This window comes from Mustelus asterias, chromosome 6 (assembly GCF_964213995.1).
Source record: "Mustelus asterias chromosome 6, sMusAst1.hap1.1, whole genome shotgun sequence".
Classification (NCBI taxonomy): domain Eukaryota; kingdom Metazoa; phylum Chordata; class Chondrichthyes; order Carcharhiniformes; family Triakidae; genus Mustelus; species Mustelus asterias.
In genome coordinates this window covers 35292999-35312198 of record NC_135806.1, presented here as the reverse complement: position 1 = coordinate 35312198, position 19200 = coordinate 35292999, and the positions used below count along the sequence as shown (strand labels likewise).

At 47.9% G+C, this 19200-nt stretch overlaps 2 protein-coding genes across 2 annotated transcripts in view; both read right to left on the bottom strand.

The window, feature by feature from the left end:
• LOC144494647 (paladin-like) overlaps nucleotides 1–19200 on the bottom strand; it is a 240313-nt gene that overhangs the window by 35658 nt on the left and 185455 nt on the right. The window lies entirely within an intron of this gene.
• On the bottom strand, nucleotides 13125–13526 carry LOC144495214 (histone H2B type 2-F-like). Its single transcript, XM_078215285.1, has one exon. The coding sequence runs from the start codon at nucleotides 13512–13514 to the stop codon at nucleotides 13125–13127; it is 390 nt and encodes a 129-aa protein (XP_078071411.1). The 5' UTR covers nucleotides 13515–13526.

Sequence of the window (19200 nt, the reverse complement as noted above, 5' to 3'; positions counted from 1 at the left end):
CATCCTTTGAGTTAAGAAATTTCTCCTTATCTCAGTTTTGAATGGTCAATCCCTTATTCTGAGACTGTCTTCTAATTCTACACTCCCCAGGGAATCAGTCTATTGTAGGTAAGGAGATCAAAACTGCACATGGTGCTCCAGGTATGGCCTCACCAAGGCCCTATACAATTACAGTAAGTTGTCTTCACTTATTTACTCAAATCCCTTTACAATAAGAGCTAAGATACAATTTGCTATCCTAATTGCTTGCTAGGCTTGCATATTAACGTCCTGCAATTTGCATGCAATGACACTAGGTCACTCTGGATATCAATGTCTCACAGTCTCTCATCATTTAAAAATGCCCTGCTTTTCTATTCTTCCTTCCAAGAAACTTCATATTCTCCCTTCCAAGAAACTTCATATTCTCCCACATCATACTCCATTTACTCTGTTCTTGTCCACTCTCTTTATTGCTGCCTAAGCCATGAATTTCCCTCTTTTAACCTATCCCCCTGTCTACTTCTCTCTCTTGTTTTAAGGTAATGTTAATATCTCCCTCTTTGATGAAGTGTTTGGTCACTTGTTCTAGTATGAAGCAGTGTCAAATTTTGTTTGAAGTGCCACAGGAAATTCCATTATGTTTAAAGATGCTATATAGTGCAAGTTGTGATTGCTGATAGAAAGCAAGAAAATTATGGTAAAGAGACAGAGGGAAAAGAACATTTCTGAAGTTTGAATGGATTTGATCCTTTGTCGAGTATTGTGCTATTCTTAATTTTCTATTTGTTTTTGAGTAAAAGAGTTTTCAAATTAGATTTCGAAAGTAAAAGAGATATTTGTGGCAACCAAAACAGAGTATAATATCGGTACTGTAAGCAATGGACAGGGAAATTATATGGTTTCAAATTAGGGAATGGGATTTATTTTCCTGAAACCATCACTCAATGGCTTGTTTCCTTTAAATGAAAGAAAATCAACAGATATCATAACAGAAAATGCAACATAATCACAGTAAAATTGGACTTTGGACAACATGGAGAGTGGGGCACAGAATGGAGATGGAGAGGCTGTGTGTCACAAGGAACAAGTGTGAACTTGGGAATTTGGCTTAGAGGGGGAAGGATGTGCTGCTTTTCATATCTTTCCTCAGCCTCCAGTATCTGATGAGTGTTCAAAGGGATTAATTGGCTGAGTAGGTGGGTGAATGATTGGGGAATTTTAAGATTTTCTCTCTCTAAATGGGAGCAGTAGTTTAAACCAATAGGAGAGTAAAAATTGTACAAAATGTATAGCTTAATCAGTTAACCATTTAATATAATAGACAATAGTTGTGTGATATTTTTAAACTTGAAACCTAAATAGTTGAATAAAATACAATAAAGATACTAGGACAGGTGATGTGTTGCTGCTATAGAGTCCACTTGCCAATAACTCAACACTCTCTTCTCCAAGGATTTCCAAAAGCATTTGATAAAGTGCCACATAAAAGGTTTATACACAAGGGCTCATTGCGTTGGGAGTGATATATTAGCATGGAGAAAAGATTGGTTAACGGACAGGAAGCAGAGAGTAGCGATAAATAGGGCATTTTCAAGTTAATGACTGTGGCTACTGGAGTGCTGCAAGGAATAGTCCTGGGACCTCATCTATTTACAATTTATATTAATTACTTACAAAAGGTATCTAAGTTTGCTGATGACATAAAGCTAGGCAGGAATTCAAACTGTGAGGAGGACACAAAAGATGGGATTTTCCGGCTGCGCTCACCCCAAAACCGGAAATTCCAGCCTGAGGTCAACAGACCTGTGCATGGTCTGCCCCCCGCCCGCTACGATTCCTGTGGCAGGTGGGATGGGAAAATTCCCCTCAAAGAGACTGAAAGAGATATAGATAGGTTAATGGAGTGGGCACATCTTTGGACTGTGAGAGGAAACTGGAACACCCTGTGGTGAACCATCGTTGGTTCCCACTAGATAGTACTGAGCCAGGGTCTGGCCAGTACTACGAGTATGTATATATGTTGCTGTTGGGGTTAGGGATGGGTTGTTCTACATGTTGCTGTTGGGGTTAGGGTTGGGCTGTTACACCTATATTATAGTTATTATGGTACATCCCAGTCGGGCTCCGCCTCCTGGGAGAGGTATAAAGGTCACTGCTCTGTCTGGGACCCCTCAGTCTGGGATCGTGTACTGTACATGGTAGCTTCGTTGTAACAGTAAATAAAAGCCTTTATTTCCTTGAGCATCTCAAGCCTCGTGTGTGATAACGCGCATCAATTTTATTTACTGTTAATTAAACTCTCGTCGTTAAAAAAAAAACGATACAGAGAGTATGGAGCAGATGTTAAAACCCGAACGTCTTACACTGGATCCACGTGCGGCGGGCGCCTCTAACACCTTCGACCACTGGTTGAAATGTTTTGAGGACTACCTTGCAGCCTCCGCAGCGGTCACCACAGACGACGACAGACTCCGGGTCCTCCACGCGACGGTAAGCGACACCGTATACCTCACGATCCGTGCAGCCACCGACTACACAAGGGCCCTCGAACTTCTTAAGAAGCGTTACATTAAACCGCCAAACGAGATGCATGCTCGATACCTCTTAGCCACTCGACGACGGCTGGCCGGCGAAACGACAGAAGAGTACGCGAATGAGCTCCTACAGCTAGCCAGGGGCTGTAACTGCAAAGCAGTGTCGGCAGACCAGAACATGAACAACCTCGCTCGAGATGCGTTTGTGGCGGGAATCGGATCATCTTATATCCGACTCAGACTGTTGGAGCAAGGTAATCTTGATCTCACTAAGTCGATAGAACTAGCGGATACGTTGGAGACGGCCTCCAAAAGCCTAGTATTGTATCCCGAAGACCACGTGGAGACAACGTGGCAGGAGCAGTCGCTGATCCCTCCTCATCCCTCGGGTTAGAAAAGCTGCGTGATGGCGTGCCCACACTCGGGCCTGACAATGGCAGCAGCTCCGGGCGGCCCGCGGTGTTACTTCTGTGGGGGAGTGAAGCACACTCGGCAGCGATGTCCCGCTAAAGCTGTGTTGTGCTCTGCCTGCAGTAAGAAGGGGCACTATTCGAAGGTATGCCGATCCAAACTTACTTCCAGGAACAGCAGTGCGGCCTGCGATTCCCCAGAGCCCGGTTCTTCGTCGTCGGCATCGTCGAGGGTTTCGTCCACGTGCGAGGCCAGGACGCCGCCATTACAGTCGACGGAGCCGAAAGAGATGCGTGACCACCAGGGGTCGCTGATTTTGGCGCCATCACCCACGTGCGAACTATGGGAGCAGCCATGTTGGTCGGCACTGACCGCGAACGACCAGCAGGGGTCATCTTCAACTATCTCAGCTGCCTGCAGTGGCGCTCACGAACCAACGGTGGCGTCGATCATCCTGGACCAGGCCAAGCCTCACAGACTCGACAAGTCTATGATGGACATTCAGGTAAACAAACATTTGATTTATTGTCTGTTTGACAGCGGGAGCACTGAGAGTTTTATTCACCCAGATGCTGTGAAGCGGTGTGGCCTCCAGATCCAACCTGTCAAACAGACGATTTCGATGGCATCAAGGTCCCGGTCTGTCACCGTGCTAGAGAGTTGCGTGGTAAATTTAACGGTGCAGGGCACGGTTTACGAGCGCTTCAAGCTCCTGGTGTTACCGCACCTTTGCGCGCCAATACTCCTCGGACTAAATTTGATGGTCCACTTGAAGAGTGTAACCCTACAGTACGGTGGGCCACTCCCTCCGCTTTCAGTGGGAGAACAGCAGCTTTCAAATTGCCCAACGCGCCCCGCCTGTAACCTCTCGACGTTAAAGATTACCACACCCTCCCTGTTCCAGAATCTTGTGCCAGGCTGCAAGCCCATTGCGACTAAGAGTAGGCGTTACAGCGCTGAGGATCGGATCTTCATTCGATCTGAGGTTCAGCGGCTCCTCAAGGAAGGGATCATACAATCTAGCGCTAGTCCATGGAGAGCGCAGGTCGTGGTGGTCAAGAGTGGGAACAAACCCCGGATGGTCATTGACTATAGTCAGACCATTAATAGATACACGCAGCTGGATGCGTATCCCCTCCCGCGCATATCTGACATGGTCAACCAGATTGCGCAGTACCGGGTGTTCTCCACCATAGACCTCAAGTCTGCCTAGCACCAACTCCCCATTCGCCCAGAGGACCGACAATACACGGCTTTTGAGGTGGATGGTCACTTGTATCACTTTCTCAGGGTTCCTTTTGGTGTCACCAATGGGGTCTCGGTCTTCCAGCGTGCTATGGACCGAATGATGGACCAGAACGGACTGCGGGCTACCTTCCCGTACCTGGATAACGTCACCATCTGCGGCCATGACCAGCAGGACCACGACACAAATCTCCTTAAGTTCCTACGCACTGCATCTCGCCTGAATCTGACCTACAACAGGGAGAAGTGTGTATTTCGTACGCGCCGTTTAGCCATCCTCGGATACGTGGTGGAAAACAGGGTCATTGGCCCTGATCCAGACCGTATGCGTCCCCTCCTTGAACTTCCCCTGCCCACTAGCGCAAAAGCACTGAGAAGATGCTTAGGCTTCTTCTCTTACTATGCACAGTGGGTTCCCAATTACGCGGACAAAGCCCGTCCGCTCATCAAGTCCACCTCTTTTCCCCTAACACCAGAGGCTCGATTAGCCTTTGATAAACTAAAAGCCGACATCGCGAAAGCCACGATGCACGCTGTTGAAGAGTCCATCCCCTTTCAGGTGGAGAGCGATGCATCTGATTTGCCCTGGCCGCCACACTTAACCAGGCGGGCAGGCCCGTCGCCTTTTTTTCCTGCACCCTCCAAGGCCCCGAAATTCGACATTCAGCGGTGGAATAGGAGGACCAGGCCATTGTGGAGGCCGTCAGGCATTGGCGCCATTACTTGGCGGGAAAACGGTTCACCCTGATCACGGACCAGCGGTCCGTGGCGTTCATGTTCAATAACATGCTGCGGGGCAAGATCAAGAACGACAAGATCTTGAGGTGGAGAATCGAGCTCTCCACCTATAATTACGACATCATGTATCGTCCAGGGAAACTCAACGAGCCCTCGGATGCCCTGTCGCGTGGAACATGCGCCAGTATACAGGAGGACCGTTTGCAGGCTCTCCATAATGACCTCTGCCATCCTGGGGTCACTCGGCTCTACCACTTGGTAAAAGCCCGCAATCTGCCCGACTCGGTGGAGGGTGTCAGGTGCATAACGAGAAGCTGTCGGGTATGTGCGGAATGCAAACCGCACTTTTACCGACCTGACCGGGCACAACTAGTCAAGGCCACTCGTCCCTTCGAAAGACTGAGTGTCGACTTTAAGGGCCCCCTTCCCTCGACAGATCGGAATGTGTACTTCCTCAACATCATTGACGAGTACTCGAGATTCCCTTTTGTTATTCCCTGCTCTGATACATCCGCTGCCACGGTTATCAAGGCATTCTGTGATCTTTTCACCCTGTTCGGGTACCGAACAGCGATAGGGGCTCGTCGTTCATGAGCGATGACTTGAGGCAATACCTGCTCTCATACGGGATTGCCTCTAGTAGAACCACGAGCTACAACCCTAGGGGTAACGGACAGGTGGAACGTGAGAATGCTACAGTCTGGAAGGCTGTCTTACTGGCGTTGAAGTCAAAAAGCCTTCCAGTCTCCCGTTGGCAAGAGGTGCTCCCTGATGCGCTCCATTCCATACGCTCACTCCTGTGTACAGCAACCAACGCTACTCCCCATGAGAGGCTGTTTTCATTCCCTCGGAAGTCTTCCTCTGGGACCTCATTACCGTCTTGGTTGACGTACTCAGGACCTGTCCTCCTACGGCGACATGTAAGGGCCCGCAAGTCCGACCCGTTGGTCGAACAGGTCCATCTCCTTCACGCCAACCCTCAGTATGCCTATGTGGCACACCCTGACGGGCGAGAGGACACGGTCTCGATTCGAGACCTGGCGCCAGCAGGGGACGTAGAAACCCCTGTCGCTCCCATACCCCCTGTTAGAGACCCCCCAACTATTGTTTCCCCTCCTGACACGGCGCGGGCAGCATCGGGACCATCACTTAACCCTTTTACTCCCGTGTACAGCTTGCCTGAGTCCAGGAGATGGTCACCACTTCAGGGCGTGTCGGAACTCAACGGATTATCATCACCTCGGGGTCAACCGGCCCGTGAGACTGTGGAGGAACCGTTGGACATCGCCTTGGGGAGAACGCCACCGCGAGTGCCTACTCCGGTGTCATCACCGGTGTTGAGGAGGTCACAACGATGGTGCGGTCCCCCTGACCGTCTGAACTTATAGACTGATGACAAATTATTCTGTTTTTTTGTACCCCGCCGGCCTTTGTCTTCAAAGGAGGGGTGAATGTGGTGAACCATCGTTGGTTCCCCCTAGATAGTACCTGGGAGAGGTATAAAGGTCACTGCTCTGTCTGGGACCCCTCAGTCTGGGATTGTGTATTATATATGGTAGCTTTGTTGTAACAGTAAATAAAAGCCTTTATTTCCTTGAGCATCTCAAGCCTCGTGTGTGATAACGCGCATCACACCTGTAGAAAACCCATGCAGAAACCCACGCAGACAATGTCTAAACTCCGCACAGTCACCCAAGGCCGGAATTGAACCTTGGTCCCTGGTGCTGTGGCAGCAGTGCTAACTACTTGTCATCATTCCTGCTACAATTGTGAATACTGTGAGCAATTTGGTCTCACATTAACGGAAAAATATACCAGCATTGGAGGTAGTACAGTGAAGGTTCACTAGTTTGATCCCTTAGATGAGACTGTTGTCCTGATGATAGGCTAAGTAACCTGGGTCTATAATTCCTGGTCTACAATAATGAGAGGTGATTATGAAGGAACTTGACAGAATGAAACATTGTGATTATGAAGGAACTTGACAGAATCGATACTGTTAGTTGTTTCCCCTGGCTGGGGAATGTGGAACAAGGGGACACAGTTTCAGAACAAGAGGCTGATTATTTGGGACTGAGATGAAGAGAAATTTCTTCACTCAAAGGGTTACGGGTCTTTGGAATTCTTTACCTCAAAGGGCTGTGGATGCTCCATCATTGAATATGTTTAAGTCCGAGATAGACAGATGTTTGGACTGTCAGGGAATTAAAGGATATGGGGAGCAGGTGAGAAAGTGGAGTTGAAGCCCAAGGTCAGTCATGACGATATTGAATGGCAGAGCAGGCTTGACAGGCTGTATGGTCGACTCCTGCTCCTAATTCTTACCTTCTTATGCTCCTGTGTTAATTACAGTCCATACAAGTTAAACAGCCTGTTTCATTAAAAATTTCATTGAAATTTAATATAATTGAAAATACAGCACAATGGAAAATCATGATTTGTATACCTAGGAATTTCACAGAAATATATCCGACACCATTTTGTTCCAGATATTATGGGCGCGATGCCAACAGGCCCGTTTTGAGGGTGAGCGTAATACAATGAATTTCCGCACTATGTGCATCGCAGAGTCAGGGGATTTGCAGTGATGGGGGTAGGCAGTGCCTGAACCCGCCAGAGAAGCCGGCAGCAGAGCGCTGAGGTGGCCTGTGTGCATGCGCATCCGCCCCCCCCCCCCCCACCGGTGCCTGAACCCACCAGAGAAGACTGGCAGTGGTGTCCCGGGCTTCGCCTGCTCACTGATTTTGAGCAGCGTGACATGGAGCTGGCTGGGGAAGCAGAGGAGAGAATGGTGATGGACCAACAGGTCGGTGTCCAGCATACAAGTGAACATCAGCTGAATTCTGGACCCAAGGACTTATTAGAAGTAAGTGGTATGCTGGCCAGACACTTGTCCTCCCTTCCAGTAACTTGTGTCCTTTGTTACAGGAGATGACCCAATTGCACAGGCACCTCTGGGGTCGCGCCCGTGCACCAACCCTCCCCAAACCACTGGCTCCTCCTGCTGAGATGCTCCAGGACAGCTCAGATAACACCTCGGAGGGAGGCATGTGGAATCCTCCAAGCATAGCACCAGTGATTCGGCACAGGCATTCTGAAGGCACATCGGTCTATGGCCACGGGTTGTGCCCACAACCCTTACTCATACATGGGCTCAGGCGCCAGTGTGCGGTCGGAGAACGGGTCGTAGTCAGACTTGTCTGACACCAGGACAGCATCCCAGAGTGCCTCATAGCAAGTCATCATCATCCTCCAGCCTTGACCAAAGACTCGCGAGCACGGCCAACCCAGGCCCCTCACCCCATTGTGATGTGACTCAGACCCATGGGGGGGATTGGTGGGGTTCAAAAGGATGGAGGGGATGGTTAATGGAGGGGGGTCGGGGGTCTGGTTGGGTTTGCGGGGGTGGGGCTGTAACATCTCTCTGGGTGTGGTGGGTGGGTGATGGCAGCAGCTACTGTACTGCACGACAGCTAGCAAGTAAACCTGGCGGTGATGAATGCCTCCCTTGCCACCCTTGCAAACACCGCCTGTCCTCCATCCTCCGGCTCTTCATCGGCCTCCTCCTCCGCATCCTGAGGGTGGCGCTCCTCGTCCTCCTCCTTCAGGAGGGCTCCCCACTGCTGTGCCAAGTTGTGGAGCACACAGCATACAACAATGATGCGGGAGGCTGTATTGGAGGGCACCCCCAGAGTGGTCCAGACAGCGGAACCGCATCTTTAGGCGCCCGATGCACCACTTCGCGATGGACTAGGTGGCAGTGTGGGCCTCATTGTAACAGGTCTCCGCCTTGGTCTTGGGCCTCCGCACAGGCATCATCAGCCGTGACCTTAATGGATATTCCTTGTGCCCCAGGAGCCATCCCGGCAGCCTGGGCCGGTCCTTGAAGAGCCCAGGGATGTCCAAATTCCAGAGGATGTAACCATCTTGCATGTTTCCCGGTTGGCGTGCGCACACTTACATAAGAACTAGGAACAGGAGCAGGTCATTTGGTCCGTTGAGCCTGTTCCGCCATTCAATAAGATCAAAGAACAACAACAAAGAACAAAGAACAGTACAGCACAGGAAACAGGCCCTTCGGCCCTCCAAGCCTGTGCCGCTCCTTGGTCCAACTAGACCAATTGTTTGTATCCCTCTATTCCCAGGCTGCTCATGTGAATATCCAGGTAAGTCTTAAACGATGTCAGCGTGCCTGCCTCCACCACCCTACTTGGCAGTGCATTCCAGGCCCCCACCACCCTCTGTGTAAAAAAAATCCCTCTGACATCTGAGTTATACTTTGCCCCTCTCAGCTTGAGCCCGTGACCCCTCGTGATCGTCACCTCCAACCTGGGAAAAAGCTTCCCACTGTTCACCCTATCTATCCCCTCATAATCTTGTACACCTCTATTAGATCTCCCCTCATTCTCCGTCTTTCCAGGGAGAACAACCCCAGTTTACCCAATCTCTCCTCATAGCTAAGACCCTCCATACCAGGCAACATCCTGGTAAACCTTCTCTGCACTCTCTCTAACGCCTCCACGTCCTTCTGATAGTGCGGCGACCAGAACTGGACGCAGTACTCCAAATGTGGCCTAACCAGCGTTCTATACAGCTGCATCATCAGACTCCAGCTTTTATACTCTATACCCCGTCCTATAAAGGCAAGCATACCATATGCCTTCTTCACCACCTTCTCCACCTATGTTGCCACCTTCAAGGATTTGTGGACTTGCACACCTAGGTCCCTCTGTGTTTCTATACTCCTGATGACTCTGCCATTTATTGTATAACTCCTCCCTACATTATTTCTTCCAAAATGCATCACTTCGCATTTATCCGGATTAAACTCCATCTGCCACCTCTCCGCCCAATTTTCCAGCCTATCTATATCCTGCTGTATTGCCCGACAATGCTCATCGCTATCCGCAAGTCCTGCCATCTTCGTGTCATCCGCAAACTTGCTGATTACACCAGTTACACCTTCTTCCAAATCATTTATATATATCACAAATAGCAGAGGCCCCAGTACAGAGCCCTGTGGAACACCACTGGTCACAGACCTCCAGCCGGAAAAAGACCCTTCGACCACTACCCTCTGTCTCCTATGGCCAAGTAAGAAGTCTCACAACACCAGGTTAAAGTCCAACAGGTTTATTTGGTAGCAAAAAATATGGTATTTGCTACCAAATAAACCTGTTGGACTTTAACCTGGTGTTGTGAGACTTCTTACTGTGCTTACCCCAGTCCAACGCTGGCATCTCCACATCATGACTCTTATGGCCAAGCCAGTTCTCCAATCCATCAAGCCACTTCTCCTTGTATCCCATGAGCCTTAACCTTCTTAACCAACCTGCCATGTGGGTCTTTGTCAAATGCCTTACTGAAATCCATATAGACGACATCCACGGCCCTTCCTTCATCAACCGTTTTTGTCACTTCCTCAAAAAACTCCACCAAATTTGTAAGGCACGACCTCCCTCTTACAAAACCATGCTGTCTGTCACTAATGAGATTGTTCCGTTCTAAATGCACATACATCCTGTCTCTAAGAATCCTCTCCAACAACTTCCCTACCACGGACGTCAAGCTCACCGGCCTATAATTTCCTGGGTTATCCCTGCTACCCTTCTTAAACAACGGGACTACATTCGCTATCCTCCAATCCTCAGGGACCTCACCCGTGTCCAAAGAAGCGACAAAGATTTTCGTCAGAGGCCCAGCAATTTCATCTCTCGTCTCCCTGAGCAGTCAAGGATAGATGCCATCAGGCCCTGGGGCTTTGTCAGTTTTAATATTCCCTAAAAAACCTAACACTTCCTCTCTTGTAATGGAGATTTTCTCTAACGGGTCAACACCTCCCTCCGAGACACTCCCGGTTAACACGCCCCTCTCCTTCGTGAATACCGATGCAAAGTATTCATTTAGGATCTCCCCTATTCCCTTGGGTTCTAAGCATAATTCCCCTCCTTTGTCCCTGAGAGGCCCGATTTTCTCCCTGACAACTCTTTTGTTCCTAACGTATGAATAGAATGCCTTAGGATTCTCCTTAATCCTGCCTGCCAAGAACATTTCGTGACCTCTTTTTGCCCTTCTAACTCCCTGTTTGAGTTAGATCATGGCTGATCTTTTCTTGGACTCAGCTCCACTTACCTGCCCACTCGCCATAACCTTTAATTCCTTGACTGTTCAAAAATCTATCTATCTCTGCCTCAAAAACATTCAACGAGGTAGCCTCAACTGCTTCACTGGGCAGGGAATTCCACAGATTCAAAACTCTTTGGGTGAAGAAGTTCCTCCTCAACTCAGTCCTAAATCTGCTCCCCCTTATTTTGAGGCTATGCCCCCTAATTCTCGTTTCACCCGCCAGTGGAAACGACCACCCTGCTTTTATCTTATCTATTCCTTTCATTATTTTATATTTTTCTATAGGATACCCCCTCATTCTTCTAAATCCCAATGAGTATAGAATCATAGAAACCCTGCAGTGCAGAAAGAGGCCATTTGGCCCATCGAGTCTGGACCGACCACAATCCCACCCAGGCCCTACCCCCATATCCCTACATATTTACCTGCTAATCCACGCATCTCACGACACTAAGGGGCAATTTTAGCATGGCCAATCAACCTAACCCACACATCTTTGGACTATGGGAGGAAACCGGAGCACCCGGAGGAAACCCACGCAGACACAAAGAAAATGTTCAAACTCCACACAGACAGTCCCGGGGCCCTGGAGCTGTGAAGCAGCAGTGCTAACCACTGTGCTACCGTGCCGCCCAGTGTGTATAGTCCCAGTCTGTTCAGTCTCTCCTCATAAGCCATCCCTCTCAACTCTGGAATCAACCTAGTGAATCTCCTCTGCACCCCCTCCAGTGCCAGTATATCCTTTCTCAAGTAAGGAGACCCAAACTGTACACGGTACTCCAGGTGTGGCCAGCACCTGATACAGCTGCAACATAATCTCGCTGTTTTTAAACTCCATCCCTCTCGCAATGAAGGACAACATTCCATTTGCCTTCTTAATTACCTGCTGCATCTGCAAACCAACTCCTTGTGATTCATGCACAAGGACACCAGATCCCTCTGCACAGCAGCATGCTGCAATTTTTTACCATTTAAATAATAGTCCATTTTTTGTTATTCCTACCAAAATGGATGACCTCGCATTTACCAACATTGTACTCCATCTGCCAGACCCTCGCCCACTCACTTAGACTATCTATATCCCTTTGCAGACTTTCAGCGTCCTCTGCACACTTCACTCTACCACTCATCGGTGAACTTTGACACATTAGGTCTCCAACTCCAAATCATCGATGTAAATTGTAAACAATTGTGGTCCCAACACTGATCCCAGAGGCACACCACTAGTCACTGAACGCCAAACAGAAAAACACCCATTTACCCCCACTCTTTGCTTTTTGTTAGTTAACTTATCCTCTATTTATGCGAATACATTACCTGTAATGCCATGCATCTTTACCTTATGCAGCAGCCTTTTGTGCGGCATGTTGTCAAATGCCTTCTGGAAATCCAGATACACCGCATCCACCGGTTCCCCGTTGTCCATCGTGCTCGTAATATCCTCAAAGAATTCCACCAAATTAGTCAAACAAGACCTGCCTTTCATGAACCCATGCTGTGTCTTGGGACAATTTCCATCTTGATGTCTCGCTATTTCCTCCTTGATGATAGATTCAAGTATTTTCGCCACTACAGAAGTTAAGCTAACCGGCCTTTAGTTACCAACCTTTTGTCTACCTCCTTTTTTAAACAGTGGCGGCACATTTGCTGTTTTCCAATCTGCTGGAAGCGCCCCAGAGTCCAGTGAATTTTGGTAAATTACCACTAGTGCATTTGCTACTTCCCCTGCCATCTCTTTTAGGACCCTAGGATGCATTGCACTAGAGCCAGGAGCCTTGTCTACCTTTATTTCCATTAGCTTACCGAACACTACTTCTTTAATGATAATGATCGTTTCTAGGTCCTCACCTGCCATAGCCTTCCTGTCATCAATTTTTGGCATGTTATTTCTGTATTCCACTGTGAAGACCGACACAAAATATCTGTTCAATGCCTCGGCCATTTCCTCATTTCCCGTTATTAAATCCTCCTTCTCATCCTCCAAAGGACGAATATTTACCTTCGCCACTCTTTTTTTTTACATATTTGTAGAAACTTTTGCTATCTGTTTTTATATTCTGAGCTAGTTTGTTGTGTTTGGGGTGCTTTTCAGTCCATTGTTGAGTTGTACTTGGTGTACTTGGTTACCGCCTTTGTTCCTTCCGACATGGCATGCTTGGCCAGTTCCCCGGGCAGCAGCAGGCGCACGGTGGTCTGGATCTCCCGGGAGTTGATGGTGCTGCGCTTGTTGTAATGGGCCAGGCGAGAAGTCTCACCTGTGATGTGCTCGAAAATATCGTTCATGAACGAGTTCATGATGCTCATGGCCTTGGAGGACATGCCGGTGTCAGGGTGAACCTGCTTCATCACTTTGTAGATGTAGATGGAGTAACTCTCCTTCTTCGATCTTTTCCTCTTCTTGCCGCCCTTTGCTGGCACCTTTTTCTGCGCTTTCTTGGCACCCTTCTTGGAAACCGGCGCCTTCTTCTCTTCAACCATTGTCACAGTTAACTTCAGAGACAAAGATAATCTATCTTACTTTTCTTTATAGCTTTTTTCATGGCTTTCTGTTACATAAGAACATAAGAACATAAGAAATAGGAGCAGGAGTAGGCCATCTAGCCCCTTGAGCCTGCCCCGCCATTCAATAAGATCATGGCTGATCTGACGTGGATCAGTACCACTTACCCGCCTGATCCCCATAACCCTTAATTCCCTTACCGATCAGGAATCCATCCATCCGCGCTTTAAACATATTCAGCGAGGTAGCCTCCACCACCTCAGTGGGCAGAGAATTCCAGAGATTCACCACCCTCTGGGAGAAGAAGTTCCTCCTCAACTCTGTCTTAAACCGACCCCCCTTTATTTTGAGGCTGTGTCCTCTAGTTTTAACTTCCTTACTAAGTGGAAAGAATCTCTCCGCCTCCACCCTATCCAGCCCCCGCATTATCTTATAAGTCTCCATAAGATCCCCCCTCATCCTTCTAAACTCCAACGAGTACAAACCCAATCTCCTCAGCCTCTCCTCATAATCCAAACCCCTCATCTCCGGTATCAACCTGGTGAACCTTCTCTGCACTCCCTCCAATGCCAATATATCCTTCCTCATATAAGGGGACCAATACTGCACACAGTATTCCAGCTGCGGCCTCACCAATGCCCTGTACAGGTGCATCAAGACATCCCTGCTTTTATATTCTATCCCCCTCGCGATATAGGCCAACATCCCATTTGCCTTCTTGATCACCTGTTGTACCTGCAGACTGGGCTTTTGCGTCTCATGCATAAGGACCCCCAGGTCCCTTTGCACGGTAGTATGTTTTAATTTGTTTCCATTGAGATAGTAATCCCATTTGTTATTATTTCCTCCAAAGTGTATAACCTCGCATTTATCAACGTTACACTCCATTTGCCATATCCTCGCCCACTCACTCAGCCTGTCCAAATCTCTCTGCAGATCTTCTCCGTCCTCCACACGATTCACTTTTCCACTTATCTTTGTGTCGTCTGCAAACTTCGTTACCCTTCTGCAAACTTCGTTACCCTTTAAAGATTTCCCAATCCTCTAGTTTCCCACTAATCTTTGCCACTTTGTATGCATTTTTGTCAATTTGATATCCTCTATTTCCTTAGATATGCATGGCCGATTATCCCTTTTTCTACAGTCCTTCCTTATCACTGGTATACCCTTTTGCTGAGCATTGTGAAAATTTGCTTTGCAAGTCCTCCACTGTTCCTCAATTGTCCCACCATAAAGATTTTGCTCCCAGTCTACCTGAGCCAACTCCTCTCTCATCCCATTCTAGTCTCCTTTGTTTAAGCACAAGACACTGGTATTGGATTTTACCTTCTCACGCTCCATCTGTATTTTAAATTCAACCATACTGTAATCACTCCTTCCGAGAGGATCCCTAACCGTGAGATCATTAATTATTCCTGTCCCATTACACAGGACCAGATCTAGGATAGTTTTCTCCCTCGTAGGTTCCATTAGCGAAGAGCATTGTCGGGCAATACAGCAGGATATAGATAGGCTGGAAAATTGGGCGGAGAGGTGGCAGATGGAGTTTAATCCGGATAAATGCGAAGTGATGCATTTTGGAAGAAATAATGTAGGGAGGAGTTATACAATAAATGGCAGAGTCATCAGGAGTATAGAAACACAGAGGGACCTAGGTGTGCAAGTCCACAAATCCTTGAAGGTGGCAACACAGGTGGAGAAGGTGGTGAAGAAGGCATATGGTATGCTTGCCTTTATAGGGTATAGAGTGTAAAAGCTGGAGTCTGATGATGCAGCTGTATAGAACGCTGGTTAGGCCACATTTGGAGTACTGCATCCAGTTCTGGTCGCCGCACTACCAGAAGGACGTGGAGGCGTTAGAGAGAGTGCAGAGAAGGTTTACCAGGATGTTGCCTGGTATGGAGGGTCTTAGCTATGAGGAGAGATTGGGTAAACTGGGGTTGTTCTCCCTGGAAAGACGGAGAATGAGGGGAGATCTAATAGAGGTGTACAAGATTATGAAGGGGATAGATAGGGTGAACAGTGGGAAGCTTTTTCCCAGGTCGGAGGTGACGATCACGAGGGGTCATGGGCTCAAGGTGAGAGGGGCGAAGTATAACTCAGATATCAGAGGGACGTTTTTTACACAGAGGGTGGTGGGGGCCTGGAATGTGCTGCCAAGTAGGGTGGTGGAGGCAGGCACGCTGACATCGTTTAAGACTTACCTGGATAGTCACATGAGCAGCCTGGGAATGGAGGAATACAAACGATTGGTCTAGTTGGACCAGGGAGCGGCACAGGCATGGAGGGCCGAAGGGCCTGTTTCCTGTGCTGTACTGTTCTTTGTTCTTTTGTTCTATTACATACTGTTCGAGGGAACTATCGTGGATACATTCTATAAACTTCTCCTCAAGCTGCCTTGAGCGACCTGATTTGACCAATCGACATGTAGATTAAAGTCCTCCATGATGATTGCCATACCATTTTTATATGCATCAGTTATTTCCTTGTTTATTGCTCATCCCACCGTAATGTTATTATTTGGCAGCCTATAGACCACGCCTAGCAGTGACCTTTCCTCCTTACTATTTCTAATTTCCACCCAAATGGATTTAACGCTTTTCTCCATAGAACCTATATCATCTCTCACTGCTGTGCTGATGCCATCCTTAAATATCAGAACTACATCACCTCCCTTACCTTCCTATGTGCCCTTCCGAATAGTTTGATACCCCTGGATATTTAAGAACAAAGAAAATTACAACACAGGAACAGGCCCTTCGGCACTCCAAACCTGCATCAACCATGCTGCCCGACTGAACTAAAACAAAGAAAAGAACAAAGAAATAACAAAGAAAAGAACAAAGAAAATTCCCAGTTGTGACCACCCTGCAACCATTTCTCTGTAATGGCCACTAAATCATACTCATTCGTGATGATTTGTGCTGTCAATTCATTTGCCTTGTTTCGAATGCTACGAGCATTTTGGTAAAGTGCCCTTATGCTAGTTTTTAATACCTTCTTTTTGAATCTTAACATCTCCATTAATAATATCTCCTGAGTTCTCCCTTTTAACTTTTTTTGTAATTTCCCATGTAGTTGAAATCTCCTCCCCATAGGCTAACCTGCTGCTTTGCTTCCTATTAATCATTATACTTCCGAAAGTTTTACCCTTCCTTTTCCCCCAGCTTGCAAGTTTAAAGTCCTTGTGATCACCCTATTTATCCTTTCCGCTGGAACGCTGGTCCCAGATTGGTTCAGGTGAAGACCGTCCCAACAGTACAGATCCCTCCTGTTCCAATACTGATACCAACGCCCATGAAATGGAATCCCTATTTCCCATACCACTCCTTTAGGCACATGTCCACTTCCCTAATTTTCTCATCCCTATGCCAATTCGCACGTGGCTCAGATAGTAATCCAGAGATTATAACTCTTGAGGACCTGTTCTTTAATTTAGCTCCTAGTGCCTGATAATCCCCAAATAAATCCTTTTTCCGAGTCTAGCCTATGTTGTTTGTCCCATTGTGGACTGCAACAACTGGATTCTCCCCCTCTCACTCCAATATCCTTTCAAGTGTGTGGTTTTTTTTGGTTTTTACTTTTGTAGTACTATTTTTCTTAAGTTTAAAGTGAAAACCGGAAGTGGGCTGCTAAGGAGTCTGGGAAGGGTTTTTATTTTAACTTTAAAAGTCAGTTACCTGGGAGGTTCCCCCTCATTGTTCCACTGGAGCAGGCAGAGAGGGAGTGATTGGAGGCAGGAGTGCTGGTGAGAGATTGATTGATTGAATTATTTATTTATATATGTGAGGTGATTCATTTTGGTAGGACTAATTTAAATGTGGATTACAGGGTCAAAGGTAGGGTTCTGAAGACTGTGGAGGAACAGAGAGATCTTGGGGTCCATATCCACAGATCTCTAAAGGTTGCCACTCAAGTGGATAGAGCTGTGAAGAAGGCCTATAGTGTGTTAGCTTTTATTAACAGGGGGTTGGAGTTTAAGAGCCGTGGGGTTATGTTGCAACTGTACAGGACCTTGGTGAGATCACATTTGGAATATTGTGTGCAGTTCTGGTCACCTCACTATAAGAAGGATGTGGAAGCGCTGGAAAGAGTGCAGGGGAGATTTACCAGGATGCTGCCTGGTTTGGAGGGTAGGTCTTATGAGGAAACGTTGAGGGAGCTAGGGCTGTTCTCTCTGGAGCGGAGGAGGCTGAGGGGAGACTTAATCGAGGTTTATAAAATGATGAAGGGGATAGATAGAGTGAACGTTCAAAGACTATTTCCTCGGGTGGATGGAGCTATTACAAGGGGGCATAACTACAGGGTTCGTGGTGGGAGATATAGGAAGGATATCAGAGGTAGGTTCTTTACGCAGAGAGTGGTTGGGGTGTGGAATGGACTGCCTGCAGTGATAGTGGAGTCAGACACTTTAGGAACATTTAAGCGGTTATTGGATAGGCACATGGAGCACACCAGGATGATAGGGAGTGGGATAGCTTGATCTTGGTTTCAGATAAAGCTCAGCACAACATCGTGGGCTGAAGGGCCTGTTCTGTGCTGTACTGTTCTATGTTCTATGTTCTTAATTAGTCAGTTAGTGTTGTGTTTTTTTTTGGTCTTTACTTTTGTAGTAGTATTTTTCATAAGTTTAAAGTGAAAACCGGAAGCGGGCTGCTAAGGAGTCTGGGAAGGGTTTTTAAGCGAGCAAAGTATAAAAGGTAGGCTGCAGTATACAGCGGGCAGCGTCGGGAGCGGGCAGCGTAGTGAGTGGGAAGCAGAGTGTGAGCTATAAGGGCTTTGGCTCACAGGGCTTCGGGGGACAGGGCGAGCAGGGGTGAGTTTAATTCATTTTTGTTGTTTCTACCTGGTACTGGCAAGGTATCTCGAGGGGATGGGTGTACAGGCAGTGCTATGTTCCTCTTGCACTATGTTTGAGGTGAGGGACTCCATCAGTGTCCCTGCTGATTACACCTGTGGGAAGTGCACCCATCTGCAGCTCCTCCAAAACCATGTTAGGGAACTGGAGCTGGAGTTGGATGAACTTAGGATCATTAGGGACGCAGAGGTGGCCATAGACAGAAGCTTTAGGGATACAGTTACTCCGAGGAATGAAAACAGATGGGTGACGGTGAGAGGGGCTGGGAGGAAGCAGTCCGTGCAGGGATCCCCTGTGGTCGTTCCCCGTTTGCAACAAGTATTCCGCTTTGGATACGGTTGAGGGGGACGACATACCAGTGGTGAGCCGCAGTGAGAGGATCTCCAGCACTGTGTCCGTCTCTGTGGCTCGGGAGGGTAAGGGGCAGAGCGGGAGGGCAATAGTTATTGGGGACTCGTTAGAGGGATAGATAGGAGGTTCTGTGGCAGCAAAAGAGACTCACGGGTGGTATGTTGCCTACCAGATGCCAAGGTCCGTGACGTCTCGGACCGTGTTTTCCGGATTCTTAAGGGGGAGGGGGAACAGTCACAAGTCATGGTACACATTGGTACCAACGACATAGGTAAGAGAAGGGACGGGGATTTAAAACAGGAATTTCGGGAGCTGGGCTGGAAGCTGAGAGCCAAGACAAAACATGTGGTCATCTCTGGTACGTTGCCGGTGCCACGTGATAGCGAGTTGAGGAACAGGGAGAGAGTGCAGTTAAACATGTGGTTGCAGGGATGGTGCAGGAGGGAGGGTTTCAG